Genomic DNA, 19,854 nt, shown 5'->3' with positions numbered 1-19,854 from the left:
ATTATCCAAAGTCATTCTTGGCACTTTAATAATTCCTCATAGCAATGCTGAATGCTACAGAGCATTTATCAAGGTTAAAAAAATAAAAAAAAATACAGGCACCCCTCTACTTAATGTACAAAAAGCTGTTGCTATGTTTGGTTATAAGAATCAATTTTGAATGCCTTTCTGATATTTTTCAAAAACACATTCTGGAGGTCACTACCATAAAACAATTTGAAATTTCTGGGGTGCCTCCGTAGCCAGGTGGGAAGAAGCAGCAGCATTGCATAGAACACGCTTCTTGACGGGATTCGAGCCAGTCATCACCAAATACAGAGGATGCGGAAAGATCAGGAAATGACCACCGCATATTCCCAGAGCAATATGGCCTTAGTTGCTAATGCTCCTAAAAAAAAAAAAAAAAAAAAAAAACAAGCAATTTCCGGTTTATTGGGCTTTTCTGTTAGAGCAATCTATTATAAACGGTTAGTAGACATGATCTTATTGCATTTGCGATAATACTGATAACTGGTATTCTGTGGGTTTTTAAGTTACAGTATTATGGTGAAATCAGTTCCCCTTCACTGAAATCTTCAGTCATATAAAAAACAAATTTTCAGATCTTCTCTTCATTCCTATTTTTACTTAGAAAACTTTCTTGCGCATATCCTGTTAGTTGCAATTTGTGCGTTCGGTGTTCTTTGTTATTGATTACTCATTTTCTTACTGTTAAATTTTACGGACAAAAAAAAAAAGCCAGTGAACAGAAATATCAGTTAGTTACACTATTAATTAAGCTATGTATGTAAGCATAAATTTATTTTTATTTTGCTAACCTTTGGGAAATATCCTTCTGATTTTCACGCATCATTTAATTTTGTTAATTGGAGGAAGTAAAGTGTAAATTTGTGCTCTGTCTTTACTTTTATAGCCTGTGGATAATATTCCTCCTATTTTTGCTTATGAGAATCGCTGTTATTAGAATTAAAATTCGATTCGTAAACGTGATCACGATGACCGATCCCAACTATGTGTCCTATATTGAGCGGTATTTTATTTTGGAGAGTCCATTGTAAAGTGATTTGATCGCAGATTAAATTAAGCATCGTATTTAGATTAAATTAGTTTTGAATAAATACTGTACTTGACATTATTATTCATTGTTTTTTCAGCCTCATTTAACTCTGTTACAAATTGTAAAATTCTGTACATGATGAAGTTTGCTGGGGGTTATAATCTCGGTGCCTTGTAGTGTACTGTACATGTATCTGGAAGACCGAAGTTGGACTTGCATGCATGAAAATAATAATAATAAATAAATAAATAAAACACAATTAAGTACATAAGTCGAGGAGTGCCTGTACTGAATTTGGATATTCTCTATCTAGTGAAGTTTAGGAAGTTCCCTTGGAAATGAAATACTGGATTTAGAAATGCTGTTCAGAACGTTTCCAAAGAGCATGCCTTTGGAAATGTTCTGAATAATAGTGCCATTTTTATAAATAAAATTTTAATCTAAACTGAAGATATCCAAACAGAAATCCACATACAAATAATAAGTAGGTAAGTTAATATTTAAAAGCATACTGTACGTATTCTGTGGCTGTAATTTAACATTATTTGTATTTTCAATTAAATATTTAATTTGGACTCTGACAACAAAAAAAAAAAAAAAAAAGAATCTCCAGTTTACCATCTATTTTTTTACTTTTTTGGCCAAAATACCTGTTTTCCCTCCTGTCTATAAAGACCTAATATCCCAACTTTTGAAAAGTTTGGGTAGGTATGCATTGAGCTTGAACCAACAAAACCATGTAGATTTTTTTTTTTTTTTTTATTGCAAGGATGGGTCCCACACAACTACTGCCAGGTTGGTTAAATATTTATAGCATTAACATAATTGAATTCAGAAAACCCATTTCATCAGTGCTGTTCTTTGGAGTTCAATTTCCAGACAATGCTGGATTTTGAACCTTCTACTTGTAATTGTTTCCTATTGGATCCAAAGCTAGACTGGGATCAAAAGAAAATGAAGCCACTGGTAAGGCTGCAAAATGAGCCTGTATTCTGCCATTAGACCTTATTTCTACACACACAGATTACAAAAGGGGAAATAAAAGTATCTCACAAAATGGCAATTATTCTAGTATAAACAAGGAGGCTCAAACTATATTCACATCAATCCACAAGTTTCTTTATGGTGCACTAATCTTTGTGATATGTGCCACGAAAAAGTAATCCTAGCTCAGCTTGGGATTACTTCTTACTTAGGATTAGGTTAGGCACCTTACCCATTCATATTTTTAGGAGCAGATCCCCCTTCATGTAGAAATTGCAATACTGTTTTGACAGTTCTGCACTTTGTAATTGAGTGCTCAGTCTGTTAACAGTCATTTGTGTCTTTCAGGCTGTCATCTACCAACTGAACTGTACATACATATAGCTTTTAGGAAACAGTTTAAATCAATGTTTTTAATGTTAATACAAAAAAAAAACATATAATTGTATTCCTGAGATATTAGTGTAGCCTCCACATCTATCAAATCAGTATTATATTTGGTTAGTTTGGTGTGTGTGGGTTTAGATATCATCATTGCTTAATTGTAATAGGTAATGCAATAGGGAAATGCTTTTGGATGTCATGTACTTAAAAGTAACAGGAAATCTGTTTTTGGTTGAGCTGAATAGAAAATATTCTCCATGAATTTTCTGAATCAGTATTCTCCAGAGAAATGCCATTTTTCCATCATGGTAAAAGTAATTTGTTTTTGCCTAGCATTTTCACTGTCTTTGCACTAAGACAAAATTGGGAAAGGTGACCACTTTCATATTTGGGTATTGAAAATAGAGGTGCAGTTCTGTTGCTTTTGATGTCAAGATTTAATTGAAAGTTTCATCCTAGAAATATTTTAGCATTAAAATCAGAGTATTTGATTTCATTTAATATATCAAGATACTTGCATGAGCCATTCTAAAGTACTTTGTTTTTTTCTCTCTCTTCCTCCCATAGGTCGTTATTTTGATGAAATATCTCAAGATACAGGGAAGTACTGTTTTGGCGTTGATGATACACTAAAAGCACTGGAAATGGGTGCAGTAGAAATTCTTATTGCATGGGAAAATTTGGATATTGTCCGTTATGTACTAAAAAATCATGCAACTGATGGTAAGTTTGACCTAAGTGCAGAATTTTGTGTTACATGTAAGATAATAGTCCTATATCAGATATGAAATTGAACAGAGCCTGCAGGTTTTTTTTTTTTTTTTGTTTGTTTGACAGATAGCTGTTACTCTAATTATTACATCAATGAACTGAACATAAGTACATATTTCATTGAGAAATTCTTTTCCACTTCGCTGTGTAGGTAACTTTTACTTTGACACAGCTGTGTTGTTTCGCATGAAGAGGATTACTTCTGCTCCAAACAAGTAGTAGTCAGAGGATCTGAAAGCAAATTGTGTTTGTGCCCCTAAATTATACTGATCCGACTCAGGAAAATATAACAAATGACATGTTTTCCTGTGCACTCTCACCACAACCATTTGGTTGTGGTGAGAGTGCATAGCAAAACATGGTGTATTGAAGAAAATGGCTTGTCAGCCATTTTCTTCAATACAGTCTGTCCCTGACATACGTAAGATATACGTTCCAGGGTTTCTTACGCAACTCGATTTTTATGTAACTCAGGAGTGGCTAATAAAATATTGCTACTATATCCCTGATATGCCAAAATCCTGATATGCCAAAATTAAAAACCACATATCCTCAAAAGAATGAAGGAAAATAGTTATGTACTATAACAATTAAAAATTTTATCTGGGGACAGCAGTGAAGTTTCTGGAGTGGCACATAAGAAAAGAAAATATAAAATCAAAGAAAAAACTCATGTTATTTTACTGTAAAAACTGATGTATATTGCGTATGCTGTGTAGGCTTTAATAGGGCTACTAGGGAATTAAAACAATAGTATAATATATAAGAAAATTGGTTTAAACTGCAAAATGAATCGGTCTATAGGTGATGAACTGAAGTTAACTTAAAACGAACCTGGTGCAGTAATAAGACACATTAATCACAGGGTGTTGTAGGCTGAGTAGAGGTCATGGAGGTAGTACGTGATATGAACTCTTCGATCTTCATCTGTTTTGTATGCTTTTATTTATCTTCATAAATTTCATGATAAGCCAATAAAGCAGTCTTGAACTTTCCCTTCTATTTTCAATAAATGTTCAGTGTTTTCATCCATTCCATCAAACATCGTGACTGTCCTGAATTTTATGAAATACTTCTGCCATTACCTTTAATTAGAACTGCTTCTTGGGTTGCTCTGATTACCTCAACGGATTTGGCTCTCCCTTACTCCTCAACTCTCTGCACGTTAAACTGGGCTGGGTCTTCTGTTATTAAATCTTCACCTCTTTCATCCACAAGCTCGTCTATACCTTCATCCTCCAGGACCAACTGCAACTCCTGGACTAAGTTTACAATTTCTTTGGTAACAGAAGACAGCAGCTCATCTTGGTTGTTAAGCTCAGAACATTTTTTTTTTTTTTTTACAAACTCCGCTCATACAAGTTGTCACATCCAGGCTCTTGAAATGTTGCATATTCCATCAAGGATGTTAAACGTCTTCCAAAATTGCCACAGACCCATCTTCTCGTGCTCTGTTTTATTTATAGCCTCAGAAAATGTTGTCCTTATGTAATAAGCTTTGAATGTGTGGATCACTCCATGATCCCTTGGTTGAATCAAAGCTGTTATTTTTGGAGGGTAGTATACCACCTTGACGTCGTCATGCAGATCATCTAGATATATAGGATGACTGGGAGCATTGTCAAGGAGCATTAATATCTTAAAATACGCTGACATTTGTAAGCAATATTTTTCAACTTCAGTGACACATAATTAGGAGGTATTGCTCAAAACATCAAAGGCAGATATTGTTGGGATATCAGAGACGTGGTGTCACACAGATATAAGTAATGCGGAACTGGAATTTGGGGAATACAATGTGTATAGAAAGGATAGACAGGACAGGAGGGGAGGAGGGGTTATGCTATTAATTAAGAAACACATAAAGTCCAAGGAAGTGAAGCCAGTTGACATCGATGGACAGGGCAGTGTCGAGTCAGTTTGGTGTGACATAAGCATAGGAAAATCAAAATTGAGAGTAGGAGTGTGCTATAGGCCTAATGACTCTGATGAGTATAATAAGATATTGTACAAGGAAATAGAGTGGGCCAGTAAATCAGAGAGTCTTATAATGGGGGATTTTAATTTCCCAGATATTGACTGGAATTTGTGGGTTGGTCACTCGCACACTAGCAAGGCTTTTGTGGATTTATTGGATGATTGTTTTCTACATCAGCATGTTCGTGAGGCAACAAGAGGGAGCAATACTCTTGATCTGATTATCAGTAGTGATTCTTCATGCATTAAGAATCTGCAGGTAAATGAACCACTAGGTGGCAGTGATCACAGTGTGTTGAAGTGGGATTTACTCAAGGAGGTAACTACAATCAGAGGTAAAGGGAAGGGTTTTTGTTTTCGTAAAGGCGACTATGATGGTCTGAGACAGTATTTAAATTCTATACAGTGGGACCAACTGATGATGTTACCAACAGCAAACTTAAAATGGGAGGCATTCAAGGAACTAATCTTGGAGGCTACCAGGCTTTACATACCAACTAAGAAATATTGTTCAAGGTTTAGGCCTAAATGGTTGTCAGATGAACTAATGAGACATGTGGCAGAGAAGAAAAATGCATGGGATACATACAAATTAATGGGTGACATGGAAGCCTATGATAGATATAAGTTGGTCTGTAACCAAGTCACAAAGGAGATTAGGCAGGCAAAGGCAGACTACGAAAAATCCTTGGCAAAGGATGCAAAGAAAAACAGAAAAGAGTTCTTTACATATTTAAACTCAAGAAGGAAAGGGATGAATCAGATTGGTCCACTGGATATTGATGGTTCAACAGTTGAGGATCCTGCTCAGGTGGCTAACAATTTAAACGAGTATTTTGCATCTACATTCAAGCATGAGGAGTTATTCAGGAAGGAGAATGATGTAGGTAAAGTAAACATTGGCAGTGAGCTGGATGATTTTGTAATAACTGAGAGGAAAGTGGAGGAGAGATTGTTGAGGATAAACATAAAAAAGGCACCTGGGGTGGATGGGATCTATCCAGTTATATTAAAGGAGGCAGCAAAGGAAGTAAGCAAGCCCCTAGCCATAATTATGAGAGCTTCTTTGGACTCAGGGGAGGTACCCATAGACTGGAGATGTGCAAATGTAACCCCAATTCACAAAGGAGGATCAAAGGCTGACACAAGTAATTATAGACCTGTTAGTTTAACTTCTGTTCCAGGTAAATTAATGGAGGCACTGGTTAAAGAAGCACTGCAGGATCATCTAGACAAGAATTCAGTTATAGCTCAGACGCAGCATGGTTTTGTTAAGGGCAGGTCTTGCCTGACCAATTTGATTGGATACTATGATGTAGTCACAAAAGAACTGGATGCAGGTAATAACTTTGATATTATATATTTGGATCTTAGAAAGGCTTTTGATACTGTTGCACATGGAAGACTGCTGCACAAATTGGAGCAGTGTGGCATTGGAGGCAAATTGCTGCTATGGATAAGGGGATGGTTGAGTGGCAGAAGACAGAGAGTGGTAATCAATGGACACTGCTCAACGTGGACTAATGTTATTAGTGGAGTTCCTCAGGGTTCAGTGTTGGGTCCGTTGTTTTCGGTGTTTATGAATGATATTGATGATGGGATATCAAGTTTAATGTCCAAGTTTGCAGATGATACAAAGGTTGGCAGGGTTGTTAAGGACACTATTGACGCTATGCTGCTGCAACAGGATCTGGAAAGGTTGAACAGATGGGCTGAGAGGTGGCAAATGAAGTTTAACATTGACAAATGTAAAGTACTACATATGGGAAACAGTAACCCCAGAGCAACGTATCAACTCTGCGGTACTACACTGACAGTGGTGGAGAATGAAAAGGACCTGGGGATAATTGTGCAGGCAGATATGAAGTTCTCTGAGCAGTGCAGACGAGCTGCAAGAGTAGCTCATGGTGTCTTGTCAATGATAAAGAGGAATTTTTCTAGCAGGGATAAGGAGGCGATTATTCCCTTGTATAAGGCAATGGTTAGGCCACATCTTGAGTACTGTATACAGGTCTGGAGGCCTCATTTCAGGAAGGATGTGGAGCTGCTGGAACGGGTACAGAGAAGGGCAACAAGATTAGTGAATGGAACAAAGGGTTGCTCTTACGAAGAAAGGCTTAAGTTTTGCAAATTACAAGAGTCTGGAGACTAGGCACCGGAGAGGTGATCTGATAGAGGTGTATAAGGCTTTGAATGGTTTGAGCATGCTCAATGCCAATGGGATTCTTCATCTTGCTTAGAATAATCAGCTCAGAGGGCATAAATTCAAATTGAGGAAGGACGGATGTCGGATAGATGTGCGGAAATTTGCCTTTGGCCAGCGGGTGGTTGGTTGGTGGAACCGACTTCCATCACTTGTTGAAGTTCATAGCCTAAACAAATTTAAAGCTCAACTGGACAGGTATTTCGAACGAACGGAGGGGTGAAATGGGAGTGGTGTGTGTTTTTTTTTTTTTTTTGGCTGATGCTGAATAAGCTTGCTTTCTTGCATCATATGCCTCTACTAATGCTAGGAACAGTTCTTTGAACATGGTTATTGTCACTCAGGCCTTTCAGTTAGCTCTGAAGTGTACAGGAATGATTTCTTGTCAATGCCCTTAAAAGTCCCCTGGTTTTCTGAGTGATAAATCACTAAATGTTTAAGTTTATAACCTGCTCTGTACCCCCCCCCCCCAATTAAGAGTTACCCTGTCTTTGGCAGCTTTAAACTCTTACATCGACTTTTCTTCGATAGAAATACTAGGAATTTTTTCCCAAGAAAAGCTAGTCTCATCCACAGTAAAATATTTATTACAGCAAATAATTCCACTTCTTATAATCTCATCCAATTTGTCTTAATTTTTCGGCAGCCTCGCCATCTGCACTTGCTGATTCACCACTTATGGCAACTTTATGATATCCGCTTCTCTTACAGAACCAATCAAACCAACCGTGACTCGCAACAAAGGTGGTTTCAGTATCATCACTTTTCTTAAGATCCTCAAAAATGGTAGTTTGATGGGAAGCTGTTGAAATTTGTAGGACAATGTTAATTTAAACTTCACCACAATAGCCTGACGTGTAACAAATATTGTATACAAAAGCCCCCACTTACTGACTACAATCAAGAAAGAAAGGAAGGAAAGGATGTAGAGACAAGGGGCTAGAGTGCAATTCTTCAAAGAAATAACCGATAGGACACAGTTTGCGTGGCTTGAACCTTGTGGGGTTTCTCTGAAGCGATTCGATGTAGTTCACCTGTCTCAAACACGTTATTATTATTTCTTCAAAATTCTTAAAGCAGAAAATGAAATGTTAACTCTAGTTATTTACATAGATTCTAGTTACGCCGCAAGTTATTATCCAGCACAGTTTGTATGGAATGATAATAAAAATTTTTTGTTCCTTCATTCGACTTCACTCTTAAAAATTATACAGAAAATATCTTTAGATAGTATGAACCAGAGCTTTAATGCTCAATACGTTCTACGTTGAAATCAATCAACACAAATTAATCAATATTAATTTGTGTTGCGAACGAGGAAAGGACTTAGCGATTGTTTTTTGTTCAGTATAATGTGTAATTTCCGTATTGGCCTGGCCACAATTTTAAATTCGATATCTTTTAAGCTTCTGTTAAGAAGCTTAAAAGATAGCGAATCTGTTAAAGAATTAAATGAATCTGTTAAGCTGTTTGTGCCACTATTCAACGTATGGGACAGAAATAAAGTATTTTTTGATATTACTATTGTTGGTTGGTGTAGTATTTTGTATCCTATCCTTAGCTTGTACCCTAATTCGGTTTATTGTAGCAAGTGGATAACCCCTGCTTAAGAATCTGCTGGTTAATATTTGTATTTCTGAGCCCAAAGCAGATTTTTAGGTGGTAGATGACTTTCATCAACTGGTGAAATACCACCACTTTGCTTATTTGAGGCTTGAAGTGGTGAAACCCATGTTTAGTCTCTAGAGCAAAATTTCCGGCATCCCCCTTCCCTCATACTTCTCCTTCAACCCATGCACGGTACTAAGTACTATAGGTTTTGATACCTTTCGTGTTTGGGGTTTTCATACAAAAAAAAAAAAAAAAAAAAAAAAGATTCCGTCGTTGAATATTTATAGGCATTTAGAAATTGATTAAAGATAATTGATCTTTTGTAGGTAAACAGGTGATAACTGTTATAATGTAGAAGCATACCGGTGTTTGTACGTTTTCGATAGATGTTAAATTGGATTTTATTAGAGTCCCGAGTAAATGTGAAATTTAGAAAATTTAATGACTTTGTATCCATATCCTCCCTTTCCAATGTAAATTTGAGTCTAGAATGAATATTATTAAACAAATGTAAAATGTCTTGGATAGTACCACTATCAGTAATAACTAGAACATCGTCTAAATACCTCCCATAGTATGTGATACAGGGTAGAAAAGCGTCAAATGTATATGTTCAATCATTGAGAGATCTCCGATATTAAGCCTCTCAGTTACTATGGCTCAGTTAAAGGAATTGAAGGCCAGAACATACAATATTCCTGAACTTTTCGGTCAGGTAAAATTACACAAGACTGGATTTCCTATTCGGCTTATTGTTTCCTACAGAAACTCGGCATTTTCATCCTTTGCCACACGTGTATATTGCATTATAAAACCCTTTAGACAGGCAATAGAATTTGGGATTAAGAACTACAATACATTATTTAATAACCTTAACGACTGTAGACTTGGCGACAATGAAAATTTATTCTCACTAGATGTTACCTCATTATATACGAATGTAAACGTTGAATACACATTAGATATTATTTGGGATATGTTAAATAATTACTCGATACCGATTAATTATACGAAGCTTCCTATTAAAGAAATGTTTCACTTAATTAAACTGTTAGTTGAGGCCAACTATAACCTTTCACGGCCTCCATAGCCGAGTGGTCAGGAGAAGGAGTGCAGTAGCACACGCTCTTTGAGTAGACCGGGGTTCAAGCCCATGACTGCTAAATACAGTCTATCTGCCAACCCGCACTGGACCAGTGTGGCAGATTATGGTCCATTTCCCTCAGCATGAATTGTTGAGGAGGCTTCCATCCTGCAGTGGGTTGATAATGCCTGCAGTTTCTATCACCTTTTGAGACAGTGTATAAACAAATTTTTGGTTTGCCAATGGGATTGAACTTGAGCGGCTTAATATCGAAGATATATCTCTCAATGATTGAGCATGTACATTTGACCCCGTATCACATACTATGGGAGGTATTTAGACGATGTTCTAGTTATTACTGATAGTAGTACTATCCAAGACATTATACATTCGTTTAATAATATTCATTCTAGACTCAAATTTACATTGGAAAGGGAGTATACGGATACAAAGTCATTAAATTTTCTAAATTTCACGCTTACTCAGGACTCAAATAAAATTAATTTAACATCTATCGAAAACCTACAAAAGATCGATTATCTTTAATCAATTTCTAAATGCCTATAAATATTCAACGATGGAATCTGCTTTGGGTTCAGAAATACAAAATATTAACCAGCAGATTCTTAACAGGGGTTATCCCCTTTCTACAGTAAACCGAATTAGAGTACAAGGTAAGGATAGGATACAAAATACTTTATTTCTGTTCAATATGTTGAACAGTGGCACAAACAGCTTAACAGATTCTTTAAAGATACCGAATTTAAAATTGTGGCCGGGTCAATATGGAAATTGCACACTATACTGAACAATCGCTCAGTCCTTTCCTCGTTCGCAATACAAATTAAGGACTTCGTATACAACATTTCTTGCGGTGATTGTGACTCATCTTACCAAAGTTCCATGTGTTAATCAACATGTGGTCTCGGTTTGTGCTTCTCTTTTGGCAGCATCAGAATTAGCCTTTCATGCCATTAATGAAAAACATACTTTTTTATTTAATGAGGCCAAAATACTTAAGTGTCGAACGTTATTATACACGACTATTAATTGCAGAAACCGTAGAAATTAAATTGCACGAGAATTCTGTTAATGTTTGCCGCCCACACCTGATCTCCGATTCATGGGCTTTTATGCACGTGCACGAAGTCAAATAATCCTTATTTAAGTTTATGTTCAACACTATTTGGTAATTTTCATTCCTGTGATCATGACATACAGTCAATGTGTTTTCAGCTTCAGGAAGAAAAATAGTTTTGCAATTTTTTCATTAAATTCTTTTAATTTTCTTATTTTTAATTGCATTAAATTGATTTTTAATTATTTGTTACTCTAATGTAAGATTTTCGATTTTTTTCATTTTAATTTCTGGAGAGTATCATACAGAAGTGTTCTACGTACTATATTGAGGTAAACTCCTCTTATTTTACAAAGATAACATATCTTTACGATTTTACCAAAATAATTTACGTAAGTCCATAAGAGTTACGTAAGTCGGACTAACTGTATAAATTATCTCCGTGGCCATCGTTATGGGCATGAAGTTGCAAGCCTGGAGATCCTCAGCACAAATATGCTGCTGCTTATTTCATATGCTTTCAGTTGATTGTTATTTAATTTTCAGTGCTTGATATATTAGTATTTCAAGGGTAAGAGTGGTTATTAGCATTAGCATTAGTAGAGGCATTTGATGCAAGAAAGCAAGCTTATGCAGCATCAGCCAAAAAAAAAAAAAAAAACCCACTTCCACTTCACCCCTCTGTTTGTTCAAAATACCTGTCCAGCTGAGCCTTAAACTTATTTAGGCTATCAACCTCCACCACAAGGGATGGAAGTCTGTTCCAGCAAGTCTTTTGTGGATTTATTGGATGATTGTTTTCTTCATCAGCATGTTAGGGGAGGCAACTAGAGGGAGTAATACTCTTGATCTGATTATCAGTAGTGATTCTTCATGCATTAAGAATCTGCAGATAAAGGAACCACTAGGTGGCAGTGAACACAGTGTGCTGAAGTGGGATTTACTCAAGTAGGTAACTACCATCAGGGGTAAAGGGAAGGGTTATTGCTTTCGTAAAGGCAACTACGATGGTCTGAGGCAGTATTTAAATTCTATACAGTGGGACCAACTGATGATGTTACCAACAGCAAATTCAAAATGGGAAGCATTCAAAGAACTTATCTTGGAAGCTACTAGGCTTTACATACCAACTAAGAAATATTGTTCAAGGTTTAGGCCTAAATGGATGTCAGATGAACTAATGAGACATATGACAGAGAAGAAAAATGCTTGGGATACATATAAATTAACACGTGACACAGAAGCCTATGATAGATATAAGTTGATCTGTAACCAAGTTAAAAAGGAGATTAGGCAAGCGAAGGGAGATTACGAGAAATCTTTGGCAAAGGATGCAAAGAAAAACAGTAAAGAGTTCTTTTCTTATGTAAACTCTAGAAGGAAGAGGATGAATCAGATTGGTTCACTTGATATCGATGGTTCAACTTTGATGATCCTGCTCGGGTAGCTAACAAACTAAATGAATATTTTGCATCGACATTCACACGAGGAGTTATTCAGCGAGGGGAATGCCAGAGGTGTATTCAACTCTGGCAGTAAGCTAGATAATCTTGTAATAACTGAGAGTAAAGTGGAGGAGAAATTGTTGAAGATAAACACAAGAAAGGCACCTGGGGTGGATGGGATCTATCCAGTTATATTAAAGGAGGCAGCAAAGGAAGTAAGGAAACCCTTAGCCATAATTATGAGAGCTTCCTTGGACTCAGGGGAGGTACCCATGGACTGGAGATGTACAAATGTGACCTCAATTCACAAAGGCTGACACAAGTACTTATAGACCTGTGAGTTGAACTTCTGTTTCAGGAAAATTAATGAAGGCACTGGTTAAGGAAGCACTGCAGGATCATCTGGACAAGACTTCAGTTATAGCTCGGACACAGCATGGTTTTGTTAAGGGGAAGTCTTGCCTGACCAATTTGATTGGATACTATGATGCAGTCACAAAAGAACTGGATGCAGGGAATAACTTTGATATTATATACTTGGATCTTAGAAAGACTTTTGATACTGTTGCACATGGAAGACTGCTGCACAAATTGGAGCAGTGTGGCAGTGGAGGCAAATTGCTGCTATGGATAAAAGGGTGGTTGAGGGGGAGAAGACAGAGAGTAGTAATCAACGGACACTGCTCATCGTGGACTAATGTTATTAGTGGAGTCCCTCAGTGTTCACTGTTGGGTCCATTATTGTTTTCTGTATTTATAAATGATATTGATGATGGTATATCACGCTTAATGTCCAAGTTTGCAGACGATACAAAAGTTGGCAAGTTGTTAAGGACACTACTGACGCTATGCTGCTGCAACAAGATCTGGAAAGGTTGAGCATATGGGCTGAGAGATGGCAAATGAAGTTTAACATTGACAAATGTAAAGTATTCCATATGGGAAACAGCAACCCCCCAGAGCAACTTATCAACTCTGTGGCACTACACTGACAGTGGTAGAGAATGAAAAGGACCTGGGGGTAATTGTGCAGGCAGATATGAAGTTCTCTGAGCAGTGCAGACGGGCTGCAAGAGTAGCTCATGGTGTCTTATCAATGATATACATGAATTTTTCTAGCAGGGATAAGGCGGTGATTATTCCCTTGTATAAGGCAATGGTCAGGCCACACCTTGAGTACTGTATATAGGTCTGGAGGCCTCATTTCAAGAAGGATGTAGAGCTGCTGGAACAAGTACAGAGAAGGGCAACAAGGTTAGTGAATGGAACAAAGGGTTGCTCTTACGAAGAAAGGCTTAAGTTTTGCAAATTACAGTGTCTGGAGACTAGGCACCAGCGAGGTGATCTGATAGAGGTGTATAAAGTCTTGAATGGTTTGAGCATGCTCAATGGTGATGGGATTCTTCCTCTTGCTCAGAATAATCACCTGAGAGGGCATAAATTCAAATTGAGGAAAGACAGACGTAGGATAGATGTCCGGAAATTTGTCTTTAGCCAGCGGGTAGTTGGTTGGTGGAACAGATTTCCATCCCTTGTTGTGGAAGTTGATAGCCTAAATAAATTTAAGGCTCAGCTGGACAGGTATTTCGGACGAATGGAGGGGTGAAGTGGAAGTTATTTTTCTTTCTGGCTGGTGCTGCATAAGCTTGCTTTCTTGCATCATATGCCTCTACTAATGCTAATGCTATTTCTTTTCTAAATTTTATTTTCATCTCTAGTTAACAAAATTGTTGGACTTGTGAGCCACCACAAGGGGTGGCAACATAGTCAAGTTTTTGATATAAACTATATATTACATACTTCTAGCCCAAGTACAGTAAAATCCTGTTACAATGAATAGTCTCTCAAGCTAACTTTCTTTTTCTGACAGAATCTCAATTATTGATCGATTCAACCACTGCTCATCTCAGTTGTCCTAATTATTATTCTCAGTGTGGTCTGTGCTTGTTAACAGAAGAGACTGCTTCTACAGGAATGGGATACCCTTAAATAGAAAGGGTGCAGGAATATTTGCTGATGCTGTTGAGGCAGTGTTAGGTGGGTTGGAAAACTACAAGCTTGTGGGGGATACACGGACTGATGGGTTAACAGTAGCTGCTGGCAGAAGTAAGTCATTCTTGCACTGCTTCAATTGGAATGAGCAGCATCCAAGAAAACACGTTGCTGGGGATTTCAGAGACTACTGGGAGTCATCGTGGAACAAGTAAATACATGGGCTGTGTTAGGGTAGGTAGGAATAAGAACAGATGCATGTATACTTGCGTACACCAATGCTAGGAGTTTAGTAAATAAATTCGATGAAATTGAGGTGCTGGTCAAAACATCAAGGGCAGATATTGTTGGGATATCAGAGACTTGGTGTAACACAGATAAAAAGAATCAAAATTGGAATTTGGGGAGTACAATGGACAGAAAAGGATAGACAGGATAGGAGGGGTTATGCTGTTAGTTAAGAAAAACAAAATCTAGTGAAGTGCATCCACTTGACATGGGTGAACAGTGCAATGTTCAGCCAGTTTGGTGTGACATAAGCACTGGTAAAGCGAAATTGAGAGTGGGAGTGTGTTATAGGCCTAATGAGTATAATGAACAGAGAAATAGTGCGCCATAAATCAGCTTGTCTTATAATGGGGAATTTTAATTTCCCAGATATTCACTGGGATTTCTGGGCTGGTTATTTGTACACTAGCAAGTCTTTTTTGGGATTTATCGAATGATTGTTTTCTACAGCAGCATATTCGAGAGACAATCAGATGGAGTAATAGTACTCTTGATCTGATTATCAGTAGTGATTCTTCGTGTATTAAGAATCTGCAGATAAAGGAACCACTAGGTGTCAGTGTGCTAATGTGGAATTTACTCAAAGATGTAACTACCGTCCGGGGTAAAGGGTAGGGTTTTTGCTTTTGTAAAGGTGATTCCGATTGTCTCAGACAGTTTTTAAAGTCTATACAGTGGGACCAACTGATGATGCTACCAACAGCAAATTCTAAATGGGAAGCATTCAAGGAAGTAATCTTGGAAGCTGCTAGGCTTTTTGCCCCAACTAAGAAATACTGTTCAAGGTCTAGGCTTAAATGGGTGTCAGATGAACTAATGAGGGTCATGGCAGAGAAGAAAAATGCATTGGATGCATATCCAAAAATGCATTGGATGCATCATATGGCACAGAAGTCTATGGTAGATATAAGCTGGTGTCTAATCAAGTCACAAAGGAGGTTAGGCAGGCAAAGGAAGATTATGATAAATTTTTGCAAAGGATGCAAAGAAAAACAGCAAAGAGTTATTTTCTTTTGTAAACTCTAGAGGGAAGGGGATTAATTAGATGTGCCCACTTGATATCGATGGTTCGACTGTTGAGGACCCTGCTCAGATAGCTGACAACAAAAACTGAATGAGTATTTTGTATCAACATTCACACATGAGGAGTTATTCAGGGAAGGGAATGCTAGAAGTTTATCAACCTCTGCAGGGAGCTAAATGATTTTGTAATAACTGAGAGCAAAATGGAGAAGAAATTGATGTTAAACATAAAAAGGCACCTGGGGTGGATAGGATCTATCCAGTTATGTTAAAGGAGGTAGCATAGGAAGTAAGCAAACCTTTAGCCATAATTATGAGAGCTTCTTGGACTCATGGGAGGTCCAAGAAGCTCTCATATTTACACATCTCCATGGACTGGAGATGTGTAAATATGACTTTAATTTCACAAAGGGGATGAAAGGTTGACACAAATAATTACAGACCTGTTAGTTTAACTTCTGTTCCATGGAAATTAATGGAGGCACTGGTTAAAGAAGCACTATAGGATCATCTAGACAAGACTGCGGTTATAGATCAGATACAGCATGAGTTTAAGGGCAAGTCTTGTCTGACCAATTGGATACTACGAGGTCACAAAGGAATTGGATGCAAAAAATAATTTTGCTATCATATACTTGGATTTCAGGAAAGTTTTTGATACTGTTGCACATGGAAAAAATACTGTACAAGTTGGAACAGTGTAGCATTAAAGCCAAGTTGCTGCTATGGATAAAGGGATATGGACCCCTGGGGGACACCACTGCTCTTCGTGGACTAATGTTATTAGTGGTGTCCCCCAGGGGTCCGTGTTGGCCCATTTCTGTTTTCTGTATCAGTGATATTGATCAGGCTTAATGTCCAAGTTTGCAATTGATACGAAGGTTAGCATGGTTGTTAATGATACTAACATAACACTACTGGAACAGGATCTAGAAAAGTTGAGCAGATATGGGCTGAGATGTGGCAACTGAAGTTTAACATTGACAAATGTAAAGTACTGCATATGGGTAGTAGTAACTCCAGAGTAACGTTTCAACTGTGTGATACTACACTCATAGTGGTAGAGAATGAAAAAGACGTGGTGGTAATTGTGCACTCAGATATGAAATTTTCTGAGCATTTCAGATAGTCTGCAAGAATAGCTCATGGTGTCTTGTCAATGATATACAGGAATTTTTCTGGCAGAGATGAGGAGGGGATTATCCCCTTGTATAAGGCAATGATCGGGCCACACCTTGGTACTGTATACAGGTCTGGAGGCCTCATTTTAGGAAGGATGTAGAGCTGCTGGAATGAGTACAGATAAGGGCAGTGAGATTGGCAAATGGAACAAAGGGTTGCTCATACAAAGAAAGAAAAGTTCTGCAAATTGCAGTGTCTGGAGACTAGGCACCTGCGAGGTAATCTGATTGAGGTGTATAATGCATTGAGTGGTTTGAGCAAGCTCAATGCTGACAGGATTCTTCCTCTTGCCCAGATTAGTCGCCTGGGGTGACATAAATTTAATTTGAGGAGAGTCCGTTGTAATAGATTTGCAGAAATTTGTCTTTAGCCAGCGGATGGTTGATTGCTGGAACAAACTTCCATCTGTCGTTTTAGAAGTTGACGGCTTAAATAAATTCAAGGCAGAACTAGACAAACATTTGGAGTTAATGGATAGGTGAAATGGGATTTTTTTTTTTTTTTTTTTTTTTTGGCTCATGCTGTATAAGCTTGCTTTCTTGCATCATGTGCTCTACTAATGTAATTTGGAATCTCCTATTTTCAATCTTCTCTGGCTTAAAATCTCTCTGTGAAAAGAACTTTGAACAATCTCCAGGTCAAATTTCCAGGTCATGATTTTATTTTTCTACTTGTTCTCAAAACCTGCATTCCTGAGAATATCTAGCCAGTTCCAAAAAGGTGACAAATCACACCTATGCATTTATCATCCCATCTCATCATCACCTATTCATCCCATTGCATTTACTCCTACTCATTCTAAAATAATAGAGGAATCCATTATCTACCAACCCCTAAACCAGGGGTGCTCAAACCATGTTCCACGGGCCACTTGTGGCCAGTAGACACAATGAAGTTTCCAAAAAATATTTTTTAAAAATATATATAATAGCACAAATGGAGTTTAGCAACTCCTGCACCACCTATCAGTTAAGCAGGGAAGCTTAGCTTCTCAACGAGTGTGCACAGGTGGCGCTGCTACGTTTTTGCAAACTTTCTAGTTCTAGTGTTTACCAGAAAAATATTCTTGACTCTCGACAACAATTATAGAAACTGTCAAGGTATATATACTTGCGTGTGCGTGGATTTTAGTCATTCAGTCAGTTAGAATTTGATCTAGTGACACGCTCTTTCCGAACTTTCGATTATTAAAGACTAATATTAATAATTCTTTAGTTTTTGTTACGTTGTTTGAGTGTTGTAAAAATAAAGCTAAGTGAATTTAATCTTTTAGTGAAGTTTTAATTGCCTTTATTATATAAAAATGCAACAATGACCATAAGAGAGGCCCTAGTAAATTAAAAATGGTGGGTGCCAGCAAAAAACGTGTTTACAGTGAAGTTGTTCACAATTTCAACAAAAAATGGACTGATTTATTCTCTTTTTTTTGGAAACTGATGGAAAACCTGTTTGTTTAATATGTGAGGAATGAATATCCACTGTCAAGGAATACAATTTGAAAAGTCATTATGAACATGCAACCAAGTTCGTCAGTCTCCAGTGTCAGGTACGCACAGACAAACTGAACCTCCTCAAAAAAGCATTAAAATCACTACAATCAGTTTTTAAGAAAGTATTGGAAGATGCTGAGAGTTATGTTAATGCTAATTATATCATTGCTCAAAAAATTACCAAAAGGTTGAAACCATTTTCTGATGGAGAATTCGTGTGAAGTCCAAACAAAGCTTGATGTCTTCAAAAAGATGTTTGTCTCGAATGACTGTTACTAGGAGAGTAGAAGAACTGTCATTGAATGTTGAGCAGACATTGAAAACAAAGTTCTAGCATGCAAATTTTACTCATTGGCATTGGATGAAAGCACGAATTTAACTGATACAGCTCAGTTGGCTATTTTTATTTGCGCTATCAACAACAAACTTAGTCTTTGAAGAACTGTTGGCTTTATGTTGTCCCTTGAACCACGAAGGGAACAGACATTTTGGAAGCTATGAAATCGACTCTTGCTACATTTCACCTCAGTTTGAAAAACCTTTCAGGGTTGGCGACGGATGGAGCCCCAGCTATGGTTGGAGCAAAAGTGGGATTGGTAGCACTTTTATAAAAAAAAAAAAAAAAAAATTGATACTAGCAGATTTACCAGCTACCATTGCATCATTCACCAGGAAAATTTGTGCCAAATCTCTTGGTTTTGAAAATGTCACGAAAGTTATCACACACATTGTCAATTTCATCCGAGCGAAGGGTTGGAATCATAGACAAAATTTTCTGCAGATGGAATGGGATGCTAATCACGACGATGTTGTCTACTTTTCTGATGTGTGATGGTTAATCCATTCAAAAGTGCTCACGAGAATTTTTGAGTTGAAAGATGCCATCCAAGAGTTCATGACAGAAAAACCAAGCCAGTATCATAGTTCAACGATCCAAACTGGTTGGCCAATTTTGCCTTCCTTACTGACATTTCTTCTCATTTGAATGAGTTAAATTTGAAGCCCCGGTCAAAAGATTAACTGGTGCATGTGCTATGTAATCACATCAAAGCTTTTCAGATGAAATTAGAACCCTTTGAATTTGGGGAGTACAGTGTGTGTGTACAGAAAGGATAGACAGAACATAAAGAGAGGAGGGGTTATGCTGTTAGTTAAGAAAAGTGCCAACTTCAACACCAGCCAGAATTGAACTCATTTCCAAAGAATGTTGAAATTGCAGTCTGCAAAATATGTTCCTCAGTATGTGGCTGCAACATCTCAGCTCCAGATAGAGTTCTAAGGAAAT

General features: G+C 37.4%; 1 protein-coding gene across 1 annotated transcript in view; it reads left to right on the top strand.

Annotated features, from left to right (window-relative positions):
- eRF1 (eukaryotic release factor 1) overlaps positions 1–19,854 on the top strand; it is a 323,744-nt gene that overhangs the window by 238,238 nt on the left and 65,652 nt on the right. The window contains exon 7 of the mRNA XM_090377890.1: positions 2,993–3,148. Within this exon, the coding sequence (XP_090234016.1) occupies positions 2,993–3,148 (156 nt within the window). The remainder of the gene's footprint in view (positions 1–2,992; positions 3,149–19,854) is intronic.

Source organism: Mastigoproctus giganteus, chromosome 7 (genome assembly GCF_048544385.1).
Source record: "Mastigoproctus giganteus isolate SK-2022 chromosome 7, ASM4854438v1, whole genome shotgun sequence".
NCBI lineage: Eukaryota > Metazoa > Arthropoda > Arachnida > Uropygi > Thelyphonidae > Mastigoproctus > Mastigoproctus giganteus.
Note: the sequence above shows the minus strand (reverse complement) of the source record. Positions and strands in the feature narration are given on the sequence as shown.